The sequence below is a fragment of the Mesocricetus auratus genome, unplaced genomic scaffold (assembly GCF_017639785.1).
Source record: "Mesocricetus auratus isolate SY011 unplaced genomic scaffold, BCM_Maur_2.0 Super-Scaffold_100006, whole genome shotgun sequence".
Classification (NCBI taxonomy): domain Eukaryota; kingdom Metazoa; phylum Chordata; class Mammalia; order Rodentia; family Cricetidae; genus Mesocricetus; species Mesocricetus auratus.
The window spans coordinates 6,707,086-6,723,287 of record NW_024429190.1 but is presented as its reverse complement, the minus strand read 5'-3'; the positions used below and the strand labels follow the sequence as shown (position 1 = coordinate 6,723,287).

The 16,202-nt window shown below is 39.2% G+C and overlaps 1 protein-coding gene across 1 annotated transcript in view; it reads left to right on the top strand.

Annotated features, from left to right (window-relative positions):
• Positions 1-16,202, top strand: part of Abca13 (ATP binding cassette subfamily A member 13) — a 423,762-nt gene that overhangs the window by 323,764 nt on the left and 83,796 nt on the right. The window contains exons 53-56 of the mRNA XM_040746666.1: positions 1,313-1,469; positions 4,717-4,970; positions 8,763-8,958; positions 10,627-10,736. Coding sequence (XP_040602600.1) covers positions 1,313-1,469; positions 4,717-4,970; positions 8,763-8,958; positions 10,627-10,736 — 717 coding nt within the window. The remainder of the gene's footprint in view (positions 1-1,312; positions 1,470-4,716; positions 4,971-8,762; positions 8,959-10,626; positions 10,737-16,202) is intronic.

The following is a 16,202-nucleotide window of genomic DNA, read 5'->3' as shown; positions in this document are numbered from 1 at the left end:
GTGAGGCCACCCTGTGAACACAGAGATGCAGATCAAAGCCAATGATCATCTGGCTGTGTTTTGTGCTATGCCAACTGACTGCATCAGATATTCCATGAGGTGCTGTCCCTGCTGCCAATTCCTCTAGCTCCTACATTTTCAAGTTTAACAGAGAGAGCTGGCTGGATGCCATATTGTTGAAGGAACAAGGAAAGGCTGGCTCTATTATAGTTCTGGTTTAAGTATACCAAGGATGGTCATCCCTTCTTCTTAATTATCTCCCTTTATAAAATGAAAACAATTTGTCTTATATTGCTCTATAATGCTGTGTTTGAATCAATAGTTTCAAGTTATATATATTTATATGCACATGTGTGCTCTAATAATGAATTTGATAGAAATTAAAACAGCCCAAAATATGACACACATGCTTCTACTATTTTTATATATATTTCAGTTGTAGGAATAATTTGTTTCCTATTCCTTTTTTCCAATCTTTTCCTTGGTTTTATCTTCTATGTAGACCTGGCTCTCCTTGAACTGTCTTCCTGCCTTGCAACCTAAGCTCTGGAATTATAGGTGTAAGTCACCATACCTTGTTCCCACTTGCTGAAAGCAATCACATGACAAAGGATAATAGTTGAGTTTTCCCCTAGAAAGGACGGTTGGAAGTATATGCTGGATTAGAGGTGGGAGTCCATCCTTCCTGTTCATACTTTACTTACAACAGGAATGGTCATGATTAGCCAGTGATGCTCATCTCTTTGGCAGTTAATTCAATTTTACTTAATTATCTTATATAACAAATATTTTAGATCAGTTGCTTTGAAGCACTTGTCTCCAACATATGCTTCACAAAAATGTACTGCAAGGTCAAATAATGAGGCAGATTGGTATTGAGTGAGGTTCCTGAGATACTATATGGTTTTTCACATTATATTCCACACATTTTCTCAAGTGTAAGAATTTATCACTGTTCGTTGCGTTGGAGAACTCTGAATATCATTATAATTTTGGAGTCTTCCAATTCCACTATTACCAGTGGACACTGTTGTTGCAATAGTCTTGGTAGGCAGAGGATCTTCGACTGATAGACATTGTAAGTGGTAGTGGTAAAGTTCAGTGGAAAGCCCAGACCCCCCCCCATAACACTTTCCCTTTGTCTTGTAAGGTCTTTGGAGGCCCCAGAAAAGTTCTTTTTCCATAGAAGACTATTACATATATTACACGAAGTGAGGAAAACTCAACCATTTTAATAACATGTACTTCACTTCAGTGTGATAACAAATAAGCATTTCAGAAAGATAAACATGTGTTCTTTGCTCCTCTGTAGATATGCAATGATCCCATGGATGTATCTGATATCCAGCATCTTTCCCAGTTCAGATGTTGCCTTCATCTCCTATGTCTCCTTGAACTTCATCTTTGGCTTGTGCACCATGCTCATGACCACCATGCCCCGGCTCTTGGCCATCATTTCCAAAGCCCAGGTGAGTTGCTGGCAGTGGCTCATCTCCACAGTGTCTGAGCAGGGACGATGGGGATGCCCAGTAGGTACCTTGTTACCTCTATGCCAAAATGGCTGACTCACATAGCCTAAAGAAGGGAGGAGTCTAGTTTGGCTCACAGTTTAAGAAGGCTTTCACTTTCAGTTTAGGGCCCAGCAAGAACATGTGTGTGAGAGGAGGCTGTTCACCTCCTGGAGTGCAAGGAAGAGCGTGCATGCTAGGTACTCCCTCCAGAGGTCTGCTTTCGGTGACTTACTCTCTCCAACCAGTCTTCATGCTCAAGCTTACAGAATCTTTCAAAATAGTGCCACCATCTGGGAGCCAAGTGTTCATCTTGCCACCCCAATGAGGGATACTTCAGAGTCAAACCGAACACATTTCATTGAATGGAATTGCATTTCCTAGTGGGATTCACGGGAACATATGAGTGGCCTTTTCTTTTAACCTTAGAAGGAGTGGTTGATTGCTAAATTGTGCTGTTATGGGAGCTTCTCCATATGCCCGGGTAAGGCCACATAGATATTTCCTGTTCTGTTACCAACATCCTTCTCAGGACTCCTCAGAATAATGAAAACAATAAAGTATGTCAAAGTGTCACTGTATTCTAGTTTGAAAACTTAAGTAGAATGGGATACAGACATGTCCATACTCACATAAAATGGTGCCTGAATAATGGTGTAAGAGATTCATGTAATTTAGTACTGTGTATTTCCAAATGGGCATGGGGTGTTCATGGGGGAGTGGTTTTCCCTGTGTGGGAAATGTCTAGCAGGCATTAGAGGTGAGCCAAATCCCTTCTGTAGATATATTCCCTTCATTCCTTCCATTTTTCCTCTACTCTGGCTCCTTGATGAGGCTGTCCTCAAGCTTGACTTTTGCTTGAAGCCATCATGACTGGTGTGACTTATGGAAGCAGGCTTCACACTCTGCCCTGTCCTTACCTCCATATTTCAGCTGTTTCTTTTTCTGCTTTTGATTCTCACCTCTGAGCACATTATGCTCATAAGTCCTTTTGCCGTTCTCATACTCTCTGCTGGCTCAGTCGTTCCCAGGAGTTTGAGACAATCTGTAAAACTCACCTGGGAGAGGTACAGTGTCCCTAGTACAAGGAAATGCTGACATTTCCATTTCCAGCAGGAAAAGGACTGAGGCCTGTCCACATAGGGACAGGTTCATTCCTGGTAGCTGGGTTCCAGACTCGATAGACTCTTGAATGATGGCCAATACTGTCTCTTATTATTGTGCCTCATGTTTGTGTAGAAGGAGTGGAGTATGTAAATATCTATTTTGCATTCAATGAGGGCAATGGTCTATTTCAGTGATTTTTTTTTTACAGATTGAGTTTGACACTAATCTGTATTAATATTCTGAGCCTTTAAATAGACAGCTTGCTGAACAATTACTTGGCTTTAACTTGAGGAGAATATTGAAGTCGGCAGAAGAGGCATAGAGGCCCTACTCTACCCTGTTGATTTGTAATGTAACATAGGTTATTCAAGATGCTATAAAATGTGGTGTGAAGGAAACCAGAACCAATACAGATACAAGTGGGAGAAAACCCAAAGTCAGGGCAGCTCTGAGAGAACTGGGTAACAGAAGTGGGGTAAGCTAACTTTCAATGGTAAAGAATGGTGAATCATTTGGAACTAAATATAAGGCTAAACAGGAATGGTTTCATCCCCGAGACTCTAACAGCACGGTGGGTGAAAGGGCATTATTATCTGCACTTATAGACAGCACTGTCCACATGATAGAACCAGCAGGCAATGGGTGCTTTCTGGAAGAAAGAGTCTACGTCACTGAGCAGTTAGGACTGGAAGGCATTTGACTGGATTTGCTTTGATCTTTCTCTTTCCTTTGCTCCTTATTGTGATACGGTTTGCTGAAGTCATTTAACATTATTAAAATACTCATTGCAATTGATATTAAATGTCCATTTTCATGTGAAAAAGTATTATGAACTTGTAAAATTAATGAAAGATGTCAAGAATGGCAACTGTGCTCTCAGGTCAGGGCAGAACATCCATATTAACCATCGCATATGCAGACTGTAGTCAATGCAATTCTTTTCCTTGTTGCCAAAATACTGGAAAAGAAAGTGTCTTGTGTTGTTAGGCAAGGCCAGACATGTCTTTCTCTCCCACAGATGAAGATCTCTACTGCAATCAAGAAAATGCTAGCAGGTTAAAGGTCACAGTTTTTATTTCTTTACATATTAATATGCATCGATTTCTACTGTTCTCAGATCAAACAATTGATTTATCAGTCCATGAATCTGTGATTTTTTATTAATTCAGGATTTACATATTACACAATCTTTGCTAATACTTCTGTAAAAATCTTCTTGGGTTCTTTAAAATGAGTTCTGAAAGCACCATACCCTGTCATTAATTATCAGTTCCCAAGTTCAAAGCTGCTTATCCCAGACTACCACTGATACCAGAAATCCTTTCAGGCAGTACACTAATTGACACAGGCACAGAGCAATGTGACTGTAGATGTGATTTTTTTCTGAGAGTCCTTTTATGGACTTGCAGCAGTTGCCATTTATTGTATTCACACAGTGAAAAGTGGGAGAGATGGCTAGTGGCTCATTCTCTTCCTACAAGGACGCTAATTTCATTGTAGAAATTCCTCCCATTTTCCTCATCTACTCAAAACTACCTTCAAAAGGCCAAGAATGCGTCTGTGATAGATGGAATATCTGTATAACTCCCAAGATATATATGTTGAATTTTTATCACCAATATGGTATCTTAGAAGTTGGGTTCCCAAGACTCATGGCATTCTCAGGTGGATGTCACAAACTCATTCTGTCACAGTAACTCCAAAGTAGCTCACTTATTATGGCCGCAATTAAAGCACAATAACATACCATCTACTCTTTACACTTCATCAGAACATACTTCATCCCAACTTCTCTCCAGGTGTGAGCCAATACAATCAAATATACGAGGCAGGCAAAGGACACACATCCCTAGTTTAAAAAAAAAAGGAGAAGAGGGAGAGAAGGACCATAGATCCTATTAAGCCAAACCTAGTAAGACATGCAGTACAGGATTTCAAGAGTAAGCTTATTTGGCTACATGACTGTCCAAGAGTGTTTCTGAGTAATGGGAATAGGGCAGACTGAACCAACAGCCCCAAGCAGCAACAACAGGAAGTAATTAGTATATGGTCTAAAAAGGGAATAACTTATAATTTCATCTTTCCCCCATTTTCTGTGCAGAATTTGCAGAAAATCTACAATGTCCTCAAGTGGGTTTTTACAATTTTTCCTCAATTCTGCCTGGGGCAAGGGCTCATAGAACTCTGTTACAATCAGATCAAGTATGACCTGACTCACAACTTCGGCATTGATTCTTATGTGAGCCCCTTTGAGATGAATTTCTTGGGCTGGATCTTCGTGGAGTTGACCTTGCAGGGCACAGTTCTTCTCCTCTTGAGGATCCTGGTACATGGAGACCTTCTACGGTGGTCAAGGTATGTCCTAAAGTGTTCCTGCTTAATGCCTCTAACTTGAATAAAGAATGAGGAAAAGTCCATCTGGAGTCTGCAAGGTGAAGAAATGTGCCTTATTGACATTATTATGAATGGTTTTAATAAGTCAAAGATTTTATGTATCCTTTTTTAGTGGGTAAGTATGAATCACCAACTAAATGGAAAAAAATTCCCAAACATACGTTGCCAACATTTAAAATAATCCTTTCAATTATTTGGTTGTCTCAATTTATTTTTCACTTTGAGATTGCTCATTTTTTTTGATACTTTATAACATTGAAAATGAATTTGGTTGATAGCATAAAATAATTACTTTTATAACCAAATGGCATTAATTGTCAGGAAGGGTTAGGACTTTAATGCAGAAACCACATGATTTTGACACAGGCACTTGCACACATGCGCACACGCACGTGTGGGCGCGCGTGCGTGCACACACACACACACACACACACACAGGGTTAAGGTAGCTTTGTAAAGATGCTAAAACTTTGTCAGATAAAGTTCAATGATTAAGAGCACTTCTGTTCTTCCAGGAGACCCTGGTCCGATTCCTACTACCCATGTGGTACATCACAATCATCTGTTGTTCTAGTTCTGGGGGATATGATGCTCTCTTCTAGCCTGCAAGGGCACCAGGCACATACATGGTGCACAGATATACATACACACAAAACACTCATACACACAAAATAAATAAGAAATAAATAAATAAATGTTTCAAAGACGTTTGAAATCTACAAGGAAGTGTGTTTTCATGTGCACTGTCCCTGCCTCTCCGTGGTTGCTTCCCCTCCACCACTTAACGTCCTGATCCTCTCTGTTTTTGGTCCTCTGATTCCCACTTTAGACAGAGATTCTCTCCCACACCTCTCTAAGCTCATCCTTTTGTTTTTCTGAGGCATTCTCTCAAAGCAGGGATTCTTTGTGGAAAATCTATTACTGTCCCTCCCCCATCACTAAAGAATCTGCTACAGATTATAAAGCTCCATTGTTAATACTTTTGGCAGTGTTTTTACATGTATTGTTTTCTTTTAATTCATTTCAATGTGTATTTCTTTATAAAATACCCTGAGCCTGCTAAAGTAGAGAAAACCATTTTGAATACAAATCCCCAGACTCTGCTGAATTCGGGTATGACTGTTCTGGAATTTGCTGATTTCCCATAGCTGAATTACTCTGGAGTAGAATTCTGAACACCTTTTAAATATAATTGCTTCTGTGATAATCCTCAATACTTCAGCCTGTTTAAAACCCACAATGGAGTATCCCTCTGGCAGCTTCCAGGTTTCCCAATCCTGCTAAAGCATCAAAGGAATTTTCTTCAATGAAAAGATTTTCTGTGTTTCCTTTACATCATAGAAGATATTAGTAGGTTCTACTTCAGAGCAATGTCTTTGGTACCCACAGCAAACATTCATCTGTGCTGTGTTGATGCAAAGGGCAGTGATCGGAGGCACCATCTTCTCTCCTCCCTTATGACTCAGTGTCGTAATGATTGTGAGCTCTAACTTGTTATTTAAATCCAAACAGAACCCAGTCACTAATCAATGCTGAATATGCATAGCCAAGTTCCTCAGCAAGGCCTCCAATAGGGAAAATTATACCAGTTTTAGCTGAAAGTTGAGAAGAATGGGAAGAGCCTGTCCCCTCATGGGAACCAGATAGAGCCTCCCGTTTTCCACCTGCACCACGTTTACCAGCCCGCCGTGGGCACTCGTGTAAAATCCACTTCACTGCTGTCCTCTAAGCGGTGTTAGCTTCTGCCTGGGCACCTCTGTTGCCTTAAGATGGCAGGTCTCCACTTGTACACAGCTTTGGCATGACAACAGCCCATATAGGTGTGTGTGGGACCTCTCGTATCTTTTTGCTACAGTCTGGAGCTCGACTGTGCTCCCCCGATTGTTAAGCAGGCAGAGGTTCAGATACCAGCTGCGGTGAAGTACCAGGGCAGGGTTGCTGTGTTTACAGCCCACCTGGATCCTTCTGTTGCACTTCTATTGGAGAACCGCTGAGTGGAGGTGGAAGAATTTGGAAGTTGGTTTCTTAGGATGTTGCCCAACAAGTTTTTGCTTGTCCTCCACCCATCAGAGTGAGTTGTTGTTTAGTTTGGGGTATGTGATCAACAGATATACTTAAAAATTTCCAGGTAGTTCTCATTAGGAAAGGATGGGAATCTTGGATGCAGACCTCTGAGATACCAGCAGAAGGTGAAGGGTTGATGGTGTCCTTATCTGATAAAGAGAAATACTAGTCAAGCAGAAAGGTATAAGTTGATGGAGTTTTATAAAATGAGTTAATTCATCCAATCCCCTTTTGAATGTTAAGTTTAGTGCTTCCAATGTTTTTTGTACCCACCACATTTTCTGCTCTTGAGGAATTACCCTCTGGACAACTGTCACTCTTGTTTTTATCTCTTTTGATTCATTTTATATGTCTTCAAATATTATGTAAGTGACATCAGACCCTTTTGAGAATCTAACCATCTTGTCTCATCTGTATTATATGAGCAATGAATTATACTTTTGTAAAATATTGATTTCAGATATGGAAAAATAACATTGAGTAAGTCATTGGGATGGTTCCTCAGGACTGACAATGGATATTTTCTCTTAACTATAGTACTCTTTTATTTTGAAATAATTTGAGAATTATGAAAAATATTGTAAAAAGTACCTCTCTATGAATAGATGATTATATGCTATGTAACAACATTTCACACTGAAAACAAGGAAATTAGTGTGAGTATAATAAGAATGCTGTGACTGGATTATACCTAATAGTTAAAATGCAGACACATTATAGTTTTCTTGAGAAATGAAAATGTACTTGAAAGTTAAAAATACCCAGATGGAAATCCAGTGAGAATCTAACAACCCAGATTCAGAGTGAACCAGTTAGATGCAAAGATTAGAGTTGTGCTCATCTACAAATATCTGTTGAATTCTATATGCAAGAAGTACAGAAAGCTGCCTAGCCCTGCTATGCAATCCAACTTATACTATTAGTTTAATATTGCGTGCTTTTGTGTATAAGGTATGTACCATGTATTCTTCCTGTCAGCCTGGTCCCAGAGCTACATAAGTCCCTAATGAATACACAGGACGCTATATTAATTATTAAGCTGTTGGCCGTTTGTTATGGTTTCTTATCAGCTAGCTCTGACTTAATTATTAACCCATAACTGATAATCTGAGTATTTCCACGTGGTCTTCTCTAACTGAAGAAAGGGTCCAGACCTCTTACTCCTCTGGCATCCTACATCGTGACTCACTTTGGCTCTGTTTCCCAGAATCCACCTTGACCCTTAGTTCCACTTATCTTGATTCCCTATTGGCCAACAGTGCTTTATTCAACAACCAATAGGACAAACATATACACAGAAGGACTTTCCCCATCAAAGGTGTGTACACAATCTATTTTATTAAACATTTAATAAAGGAATTGTTTGCTACCAAAATACCTATATAAGTTAATATTTTATAGTAATATGATTAATATTTTTCACACTTATTATGATGCCTGGCACACCATTATTATTCCCCAAATTAGAAACTACTCTAGCATTGACATCTCACAGGTTCTTGCGGTAACAGGTGTCTGTCCTTTGGATGGGTAAAGGAAGTTGACTTTTCCTGGTAATTGGGATAATAGGGCTAGGATGCCTTGAGAGCAGATGTTCTGAGGGATTTTCCCTGTGTCCTCACTGGTGTCACTTGGGAACCATTTCAGGACTGTCCCAGGTGGAAGTTAACTCTCTCTTTATCTTCCTAGGGTTCCCTCTGTCCCTCAGGACACAGTCAAATCTGCTGTGGACATAGATGTTGAAAAGGAACGAACAAGGGTGCTGGAAGGAAGGACTGGAGGGGACATTCTTGTCTTGTGCAACCTCAGTAAAAGATACAGAGGTGTTTTCAGGTGGAAGACCACTGCCGTGCGTGACATCAGTCTGGGCATACCACGAGGCGAGGTAACAGCCGCACTTTTACTCGTCTCTCTTGTCAGCCTGTGAACTCTGTGGTTCTGTTTGGGGTAGTCTTAGAATATCTGAAATCACAGCAGAAAGCAGCCTCCACATTCCATAGATTCCCACAAAGTCACAGAGGCAAAGATGGAGACAAGGTCTCAGTGTACTGGAAATTTACAGATTGGTTTGAAATTTAGTTTGTTTCACTATTCTTCAATTTTTATATAGCTTGGGAGTTTGAAGTGTGGTTTGACTTTTGGAAGGACTTTTTATTGATGACAAATATTTTTAAAGATCCAGTTAAAGAAGGAACCCTCTTCTTCCATTTATTTAGCATGCAATTTTCCTTGAGTACCCAAGCTACCATCTAGGACAGTGGTTCTTGACCTCCCAAATGCTGCAACCATTTAACACAGTTTGGTGAACCCCAACCACAAAATTATTTTGTCGCGACTTCGTAACTGTTATGAATTGTAATGTAAATATCTGGCACGTAGGATATCTTATATACAACCCTCAAGGGAGTCTAGACCCACAACTTGAGAACCACTGATCTAGAAGCATGCTATTCTGTGGAGAAACCTTTAATCAGAACTGGCAGAAGTTGTATAAACTGACTCTTATTTGGACTCCATACATAGAGGGAAATCAATTCTGTAAATGATTACCTTTAATTAACTGCTAGAAATAAAGAGGCACCTTGCATGCTTGTGGTTCAGTCTCTGGAGAAACCCAGTGGTTATGTGGCTATTTTTGTTTGTTTGTTTTTTAAGACAGGATTTCTCTGTATTGTTTCAGAGGCTTCTTGGAACTTGCTCTGTAGACCAGGCTGGCCTTGAACCCACAGAGATTCGCCTGCCTCTGCCTCCGAAGTGCTGGGATTAAAGGCGTGCACCACCAATATCCGGCTATATGGCTATCTTATTGCTATCTATGCCCTTCTGCTGAGCAGATAATTCAGACATGAGTACCCTGGGTACATAGAAGCCTAGAGACCCACTTAAGGCAACATAGGAGTGACCTAGATTGGAACCATGACTTCTAAAACAACTCAACACAATATTAAGGATTATTTCCTTGCTATTGTTTCTATTGATTTTTATGCTAGTTCTGTGATCCAACATTATTGCATTTTGAATTAAAATTAAATCAGTGTAAATCGTGGTTGTTTTAAGCCAAAAAGAGAAGAAGAAGAAGAAGAAGAAGAAGAAGAAGAAGAAGAAGAAGAAGAAGAAGAAGAAGAAGAAGAAGAAGAAGAGAGAGAGAGAGAGAGATAGGGAGAGGGAGAGAAAGAGAGAGAGGCTCAGAGTGGAAAATAGACTAGTTTTAGAAAAGACACAAAAATGAAACCAGAAGGAATGCCACTGCTGCAGTGACATAACTTCTAAAGATGTTATCATGATTATCTCTGGGTAGCTTGGATTGTTGTTACTACTCATTCTGTTGTTTTATATACTCAAATTTATCTTTCTTTAAATTATTGTTGATGTTTTCATGCACAATTTCCACAAAAGTATTAAAAGCATAAAGTTCTTTTATGCAGTAGCATGGTTCCACCCTGCAACAACATCACACATCAGAAATACCAGGAAACCATTAAAGAAATGCCATTTCTAATATACTATTGGCTGTACTTCATACTTTGTGTCTAACATCACCTTTTATTCTTAGTGCTTTGGGCTCCTCGGAGTGAACGGTGCTGGGAAGAGCACAACATTCAAAATTCTGAATGGTGAAATTCCACCAAGTTCAGGCTCTGCCATCATCAGGACTCCTCAGGGGTATGACCTGGGCTTTATCATTTTTCTTGCCACTTATGAGGATATCAGATCCAGGGAGCCCCCATCAATCCCTCATGCCTGTGGAAATAAGTTTAGAAACACTGTTTTCCTCCAAACTCATTTTCTGTTTTCCAGTTCCAAAAGGGGTGGCCAAATCTCCCAGTATCAGTGACTGAATCTCATCCTTTATAGTCAAGAAGACAAGATATTTTTCTCAATCTTAAAGTCTATTGACAATACATGAATCATCCCTACCATTTTTAATTTATGCACACTGACATACATGTGTGTTTACATCTTGTTTTGGCTGTTATCAATGTGTTCATATACATCTAGTTTTGGTAGCTATCTATATGTGTAGAAAGATGTACCATGTCCATTTAGCAGAACAACAGAACTACATTCTCCCCTACAGCCTATGCCCTAGCTAACCACAGATTTCTGGCCCAACTAATGCTACAAGTTTATTGTCATGAGATCTCATTATTGTTTGTACTTTCCTTACTGTTTGCCCGATGCTTGTTTTGTTCTTTTAAAAATGATGTTATTATTATTTTGGCTACTAATTGAAATAGGCAATCTTAGTTCATGTGCTTATAATGCATTATGTCCAGATTTTATGTTTCCAGTGTTCGTTTTCAGTTGCCTTTTTTTTACATATATATATTCTCAATTATAGTAGAGTCAATTTTGTTTCCTTATCTTACTTGTGGCTTTTTGAATCTTGAGTAGAGTAAGTGTTACAGATCTGAGGGGAAAGGTTTCCCCAATGCAAATGTTGCAGCTGGGAGGGGAAAGGTATCCTAGCAGTCAGGATTGAGGAATACAACAAAGTCACACCGTACAACAAACCTCACACAAGTGACTGATTGGGAAAGACACAAAAGGGTGACTGAGTCTGCGCCAGGGAGAAGCAGCACAAAGCTGGGCAAGAGGCAGGCTTTATAAAGGGTTTCTTTGAGGGGAGGGTGTTGTTCTAGGATATCCTGGGATTGATGAGATTTTGTGGCAAGCTCAGAAATTGGTGGAATTTTGTGACCTGATCTTGGGCTTTGCTTCTGTAGCCTGCATCTTAAAGAGTTGGAACATGCTGTTATGGCTGTTAATGTAGTCTGAGGGGTAGGCCCTGACAACTCTTGCACCCCAAGGGGCTGGGCTGAGCCTTTAAAAGTCTGTGTGTGTGTGTGTTTGTGTGTGTGTGTGTGTGTGTGTGTGTGTGCGTGTGCGTGCATGCACGCAGAGGAGTGGACATTAACTAGCATGCCTCTAAGGGTTTGCAAGTAGTTCTTCCCTTTTTGAGGTCATAAAGCCGTCACCTGTCTTCTTTTCCAAACATTCATTGTTTTAATGTATTTGATTTATATGGAGTTTATATTGGGATCTTTTGTGTAGCAGAAATATAATTTGATTATTTTCCTATATGAAATACTTCAATGTTTTCTCAACAAAATACCTTTGCTCTTTAGTCAGCAGCATCTCTCTTTTCATAGTTGGTCTTTGTTCATGCTGGGTGTTTGGTGTCAACTGCATTATTCCAAGCAACATCTCAGTGTGTCTCTCATCTTCCTTCTCCCTTAGTTTTCATGTGGGTTCTTTGACTAAGTGTAGGAACCAAAGTAGCACAAGGCAGGTGGATAAGATTTGTCATGGAAGTTTTGATTTTTTAAAATTGAAAATAGATTCTTCTCTCCTGCAATACACCTCAATTACAGTTTCCCCTCTCTCCACTCCTCCCAGCTCCGTAACAGCCTTCTTGCTTTTCCAGATCTACCTCTCCTGTTTCTCTTCAGAAAAGAGCTGACTTCCAAGAGACAACAGCCAAACATAACAAAACAAGATACAATAAGACAAGGCAAAACCTTCATATCTTATCAGGGTTGGACAAACTGAGCAGGAAAAATAGAAACAAATGCTCCCACTGTGAGGAGTCCCACAAAACACCAAATTAACAGGCATATCATATACCCAGAGGACCTGGTGCAGACCCTGCAGACCCAGTGACTGCTGCTTTGGTCTCTGTGTGCCCATGTGAGCCCTGCTTACTTGATTAAGTGGACTGTGTTATCCTGGTGTCCTCCATCCCCTCAGATTCCTATAGTCTTTCCGTGCCCTCTTCTGCGGGGTTCCCTGAGCTTCAAGTGGGTGACCCAATGGAGACCTCCAATATAGACCCTTATTCTGCATAATGTCTAGCTGTGGTTCTCTACACCCTAAGGAAGTCTCTTAATTGTTAAATTAATAGACGATGGACCGAGGGATGTCTGCCATAGGAGACAATGGTCTAGACTTGGCACTGAGAAATATGTGGGCTTGTGAAATCTAGTGGAAGTTAAGGGCTGCAGGCATGGGATTGTTATTTAGCCCATGGCAGTCCCAGTTTCCAGTTTCTGGTGATACAGGGTATTTCTCTTCTTTCTTTTCCTTCTTTCATTTTTGTTTCTTTCTTCCCTTTCCCCTTCTTTCTTCCTTCCTTCCTTCCTTTCCCATCCATCCATCCATCCATCCACCCATCCATCCATCCATCCATCCATCCATCTGTTACCTAGCTGTGGATGATGAAGGCAGGCACAGCAGATGCTCTTTATTTTTTACAACTAAAGTAACTGATATACACTCCCATGGTCTTTTGGTACGCTTTGCCTTGCTATCTACCAGATGGTCTACTGTTATCAGAGTGTCTTTACTAGTTCCTTCTTCAAATTGTTTGCAATATTTTAGGGATTTTTTTGCTTCATATTTCATTACAAACTCAATGTGTTGACTATAATTATATCAACTTTTACTGCAACTTGAGGCAGAATAATTTCTGTGTGATATTTTGTCTTCATCATCTTAGACTATGGTGTGTACTGACCTTCATCCAAGTAAGTAGAAAAACTAGTCCTTTAGGTCTTGAAATTTTACTGATGAAGAAGTCCTTGCACTATCTTCTAGGTCATTGATCCATGTGAGTGTGACCTCAGCAGGAGTTCATTTTTCTCTCTTATGTAATTGCACATTTTATTTTCATTTGATTTTTCTCATGGACTGTCATATCTCTAGCTCAGTGAGTTTTGTGGGCTTATTCTTTCTCATTCTCCTATCCTCCTCATAAACCTGTCCAGCATTGTTTCCATACATTCAAGCCTTCTCTATATGTATAACATCAAAGCAGGTCTTTAATGGACAGCCGGGGTCCTCATCTCATGATTATATGGAGATTGTCCTACTTACAGACTCATAGCATTTGGTGCTGGTCCTGCTCCTGTCAGTCCAGTGAGGAAAATGGGTACCTTACTATTAATCCCCAGAGATATTCCCAGCTTCTTTAAATGAGGAGCAATACTTTTCCCTAACCCAGGACCTAGGGGCATCTCATTTTTAACTTGAATTTGGTCTCCCCTTCTATCACAGCCATAAAGGGCATTTGGGTCTTTTGTTCCTCATTGGGACCAGGTGTGTGTCTGTTTTCATTCAAATGTAGAAGGCAGACATAGGTGATCTTAAGCACTGCCTCTAGAATTTTCATAATTTCAGACTCACATGGGTGCTTAAATGAATGTGATTATTTATTCTAAAAATTATGCTTCAATGAATATGGAAAATAACTCACTGATCACATGTTTCAGATTTAGAGAAAGTCAAAGCATTGTATATGTAGTTCTCCAGTAGAATTTTGACTTCACATTGTACACAGATTTTCATGCAAAGAACTAAGGTTTTTGGATAATAGCATATTTTTCTCTTCTACAAATGAAAGATATATTTCACATCAAAATAATGTTAAATTAAAACACATTTCATTTTTCATTTAATGGTAGTATTTCATTGTTTTGGATATTGCTTGAAAAATATGTATTATTTGTCACTTAAAACATTGGAAATTTAAGTAATAGATTTATAAACTCTAACTTGCCTGTCCAAGGGCAGAGTATGCATTTATGCTTTGCTATTCAGAGCCATGCATGAACACAACATTCATAATAAAGTCTACCTGAGAACAAGAAGTCAAATTTATTCAAACTCGTGTCTGACAAACTAGATGTAGCATTCTAAAGTGGAGCCTACCTATATAGAGCTGAAAATCTCTTGAGAATAGGGTGTTGATTTTCCCCTATGGTCACAGAATTAAGAAGGAAGGCATTTTTGTTGCTTGTGGTGGCATCTGATTATTTATTCCCTCCAATTTACCTATTTACAAGACTATATAGACAAAAGAATAAGAATTTAAAAAGGAATAAAATATATAAGATTTACATTTTCATCCCTGGGACACTGATTCCATTCTTTATTATTCCATTCCTTCATTTGTAAAATAATTGGAAAATGAAATTCAAATAACTGCTCTTGAAAGGAAGAATAAATTTGCATTCACATAATGGTCTGTAAGTCTCTTATTATGCTACATATCTGTGTAATTAGTTTAATTATAACTAAATCACACTTGCATTAATTATATTTTTAACCCTGATTATTTGTAATGTTAATTGCACATTGGTATTCAAAGAATTAAGTAGGTAATTAGAAGCACAATAGAATTTTTAACTACCCAGAATACTGGAGTACCCCTACCTGCCCATGAAGCCAGGGCACTGATTGCTGTGCAACTGAAACACAGTGACTTAGACGTTCATGGCATTAGGCCTTATCTGTTTTGTCTCTTTCTGTGGTTACATTATCAGGAACAGTCCTGCTTCAGTGTTTGATTTATTAATTTTCACACATGAATAAGTGGATATCTCACACTTGAGAATACACACATGCACAAACACACACACACACACGTGTATGTATCACAACTCTTTTCAACCTATAATTATGATCTGGTTTGAAGTATGCCACTGTCATTGATATAATGATAGTGATCACAAGTTGATAGCCTGCTTGTCAAGAATCTCATACTTGTTTTTTGATGGTGATGATGGGTCAGGATCTCCTATAACACAGGCAGGCCTCAGACTTTCAATGCAGCTCAGTATAATCTTGAATTTCCAATCTTCCTGCCCATCCTCTTAAAGCTGAGATCACATGCCTGTTCCCACATGCAAATTTATGTTTCCAGCATAAGTCTAAAGTTTGGGGCTTAGATTTTTTAGGCCAGAATGTATATATTCCATGTTATCCCAGCTTCCTCTCTGCCATAGGGCCTCCTTTTCTGACATGGGAACCTGTAATTATTGGAAATTACAGCCATGGATTAAAAATGCTAATAACAAGACACTTGACTTGCTGTGACTCTATTATTCATTGAAGCATTAAAGGAAGGGGTCTTTAAATTCTGGGTTTTACCTAATACTTATAATGGCCTTGGGAAGAATATGTTACTCTAATTTTACTTACACGGAGTCTGAGAGTCAAAAACATCAACTCACTTTCCAGAATGCAAGCTCTAGAAAACCACAGTAGAGTTTTCATTTTTTTCAACTTTATTTTTTGTAATTAGTACTTAACTCACAAATTTACATCATTTTATGCCCTCTTTATTCT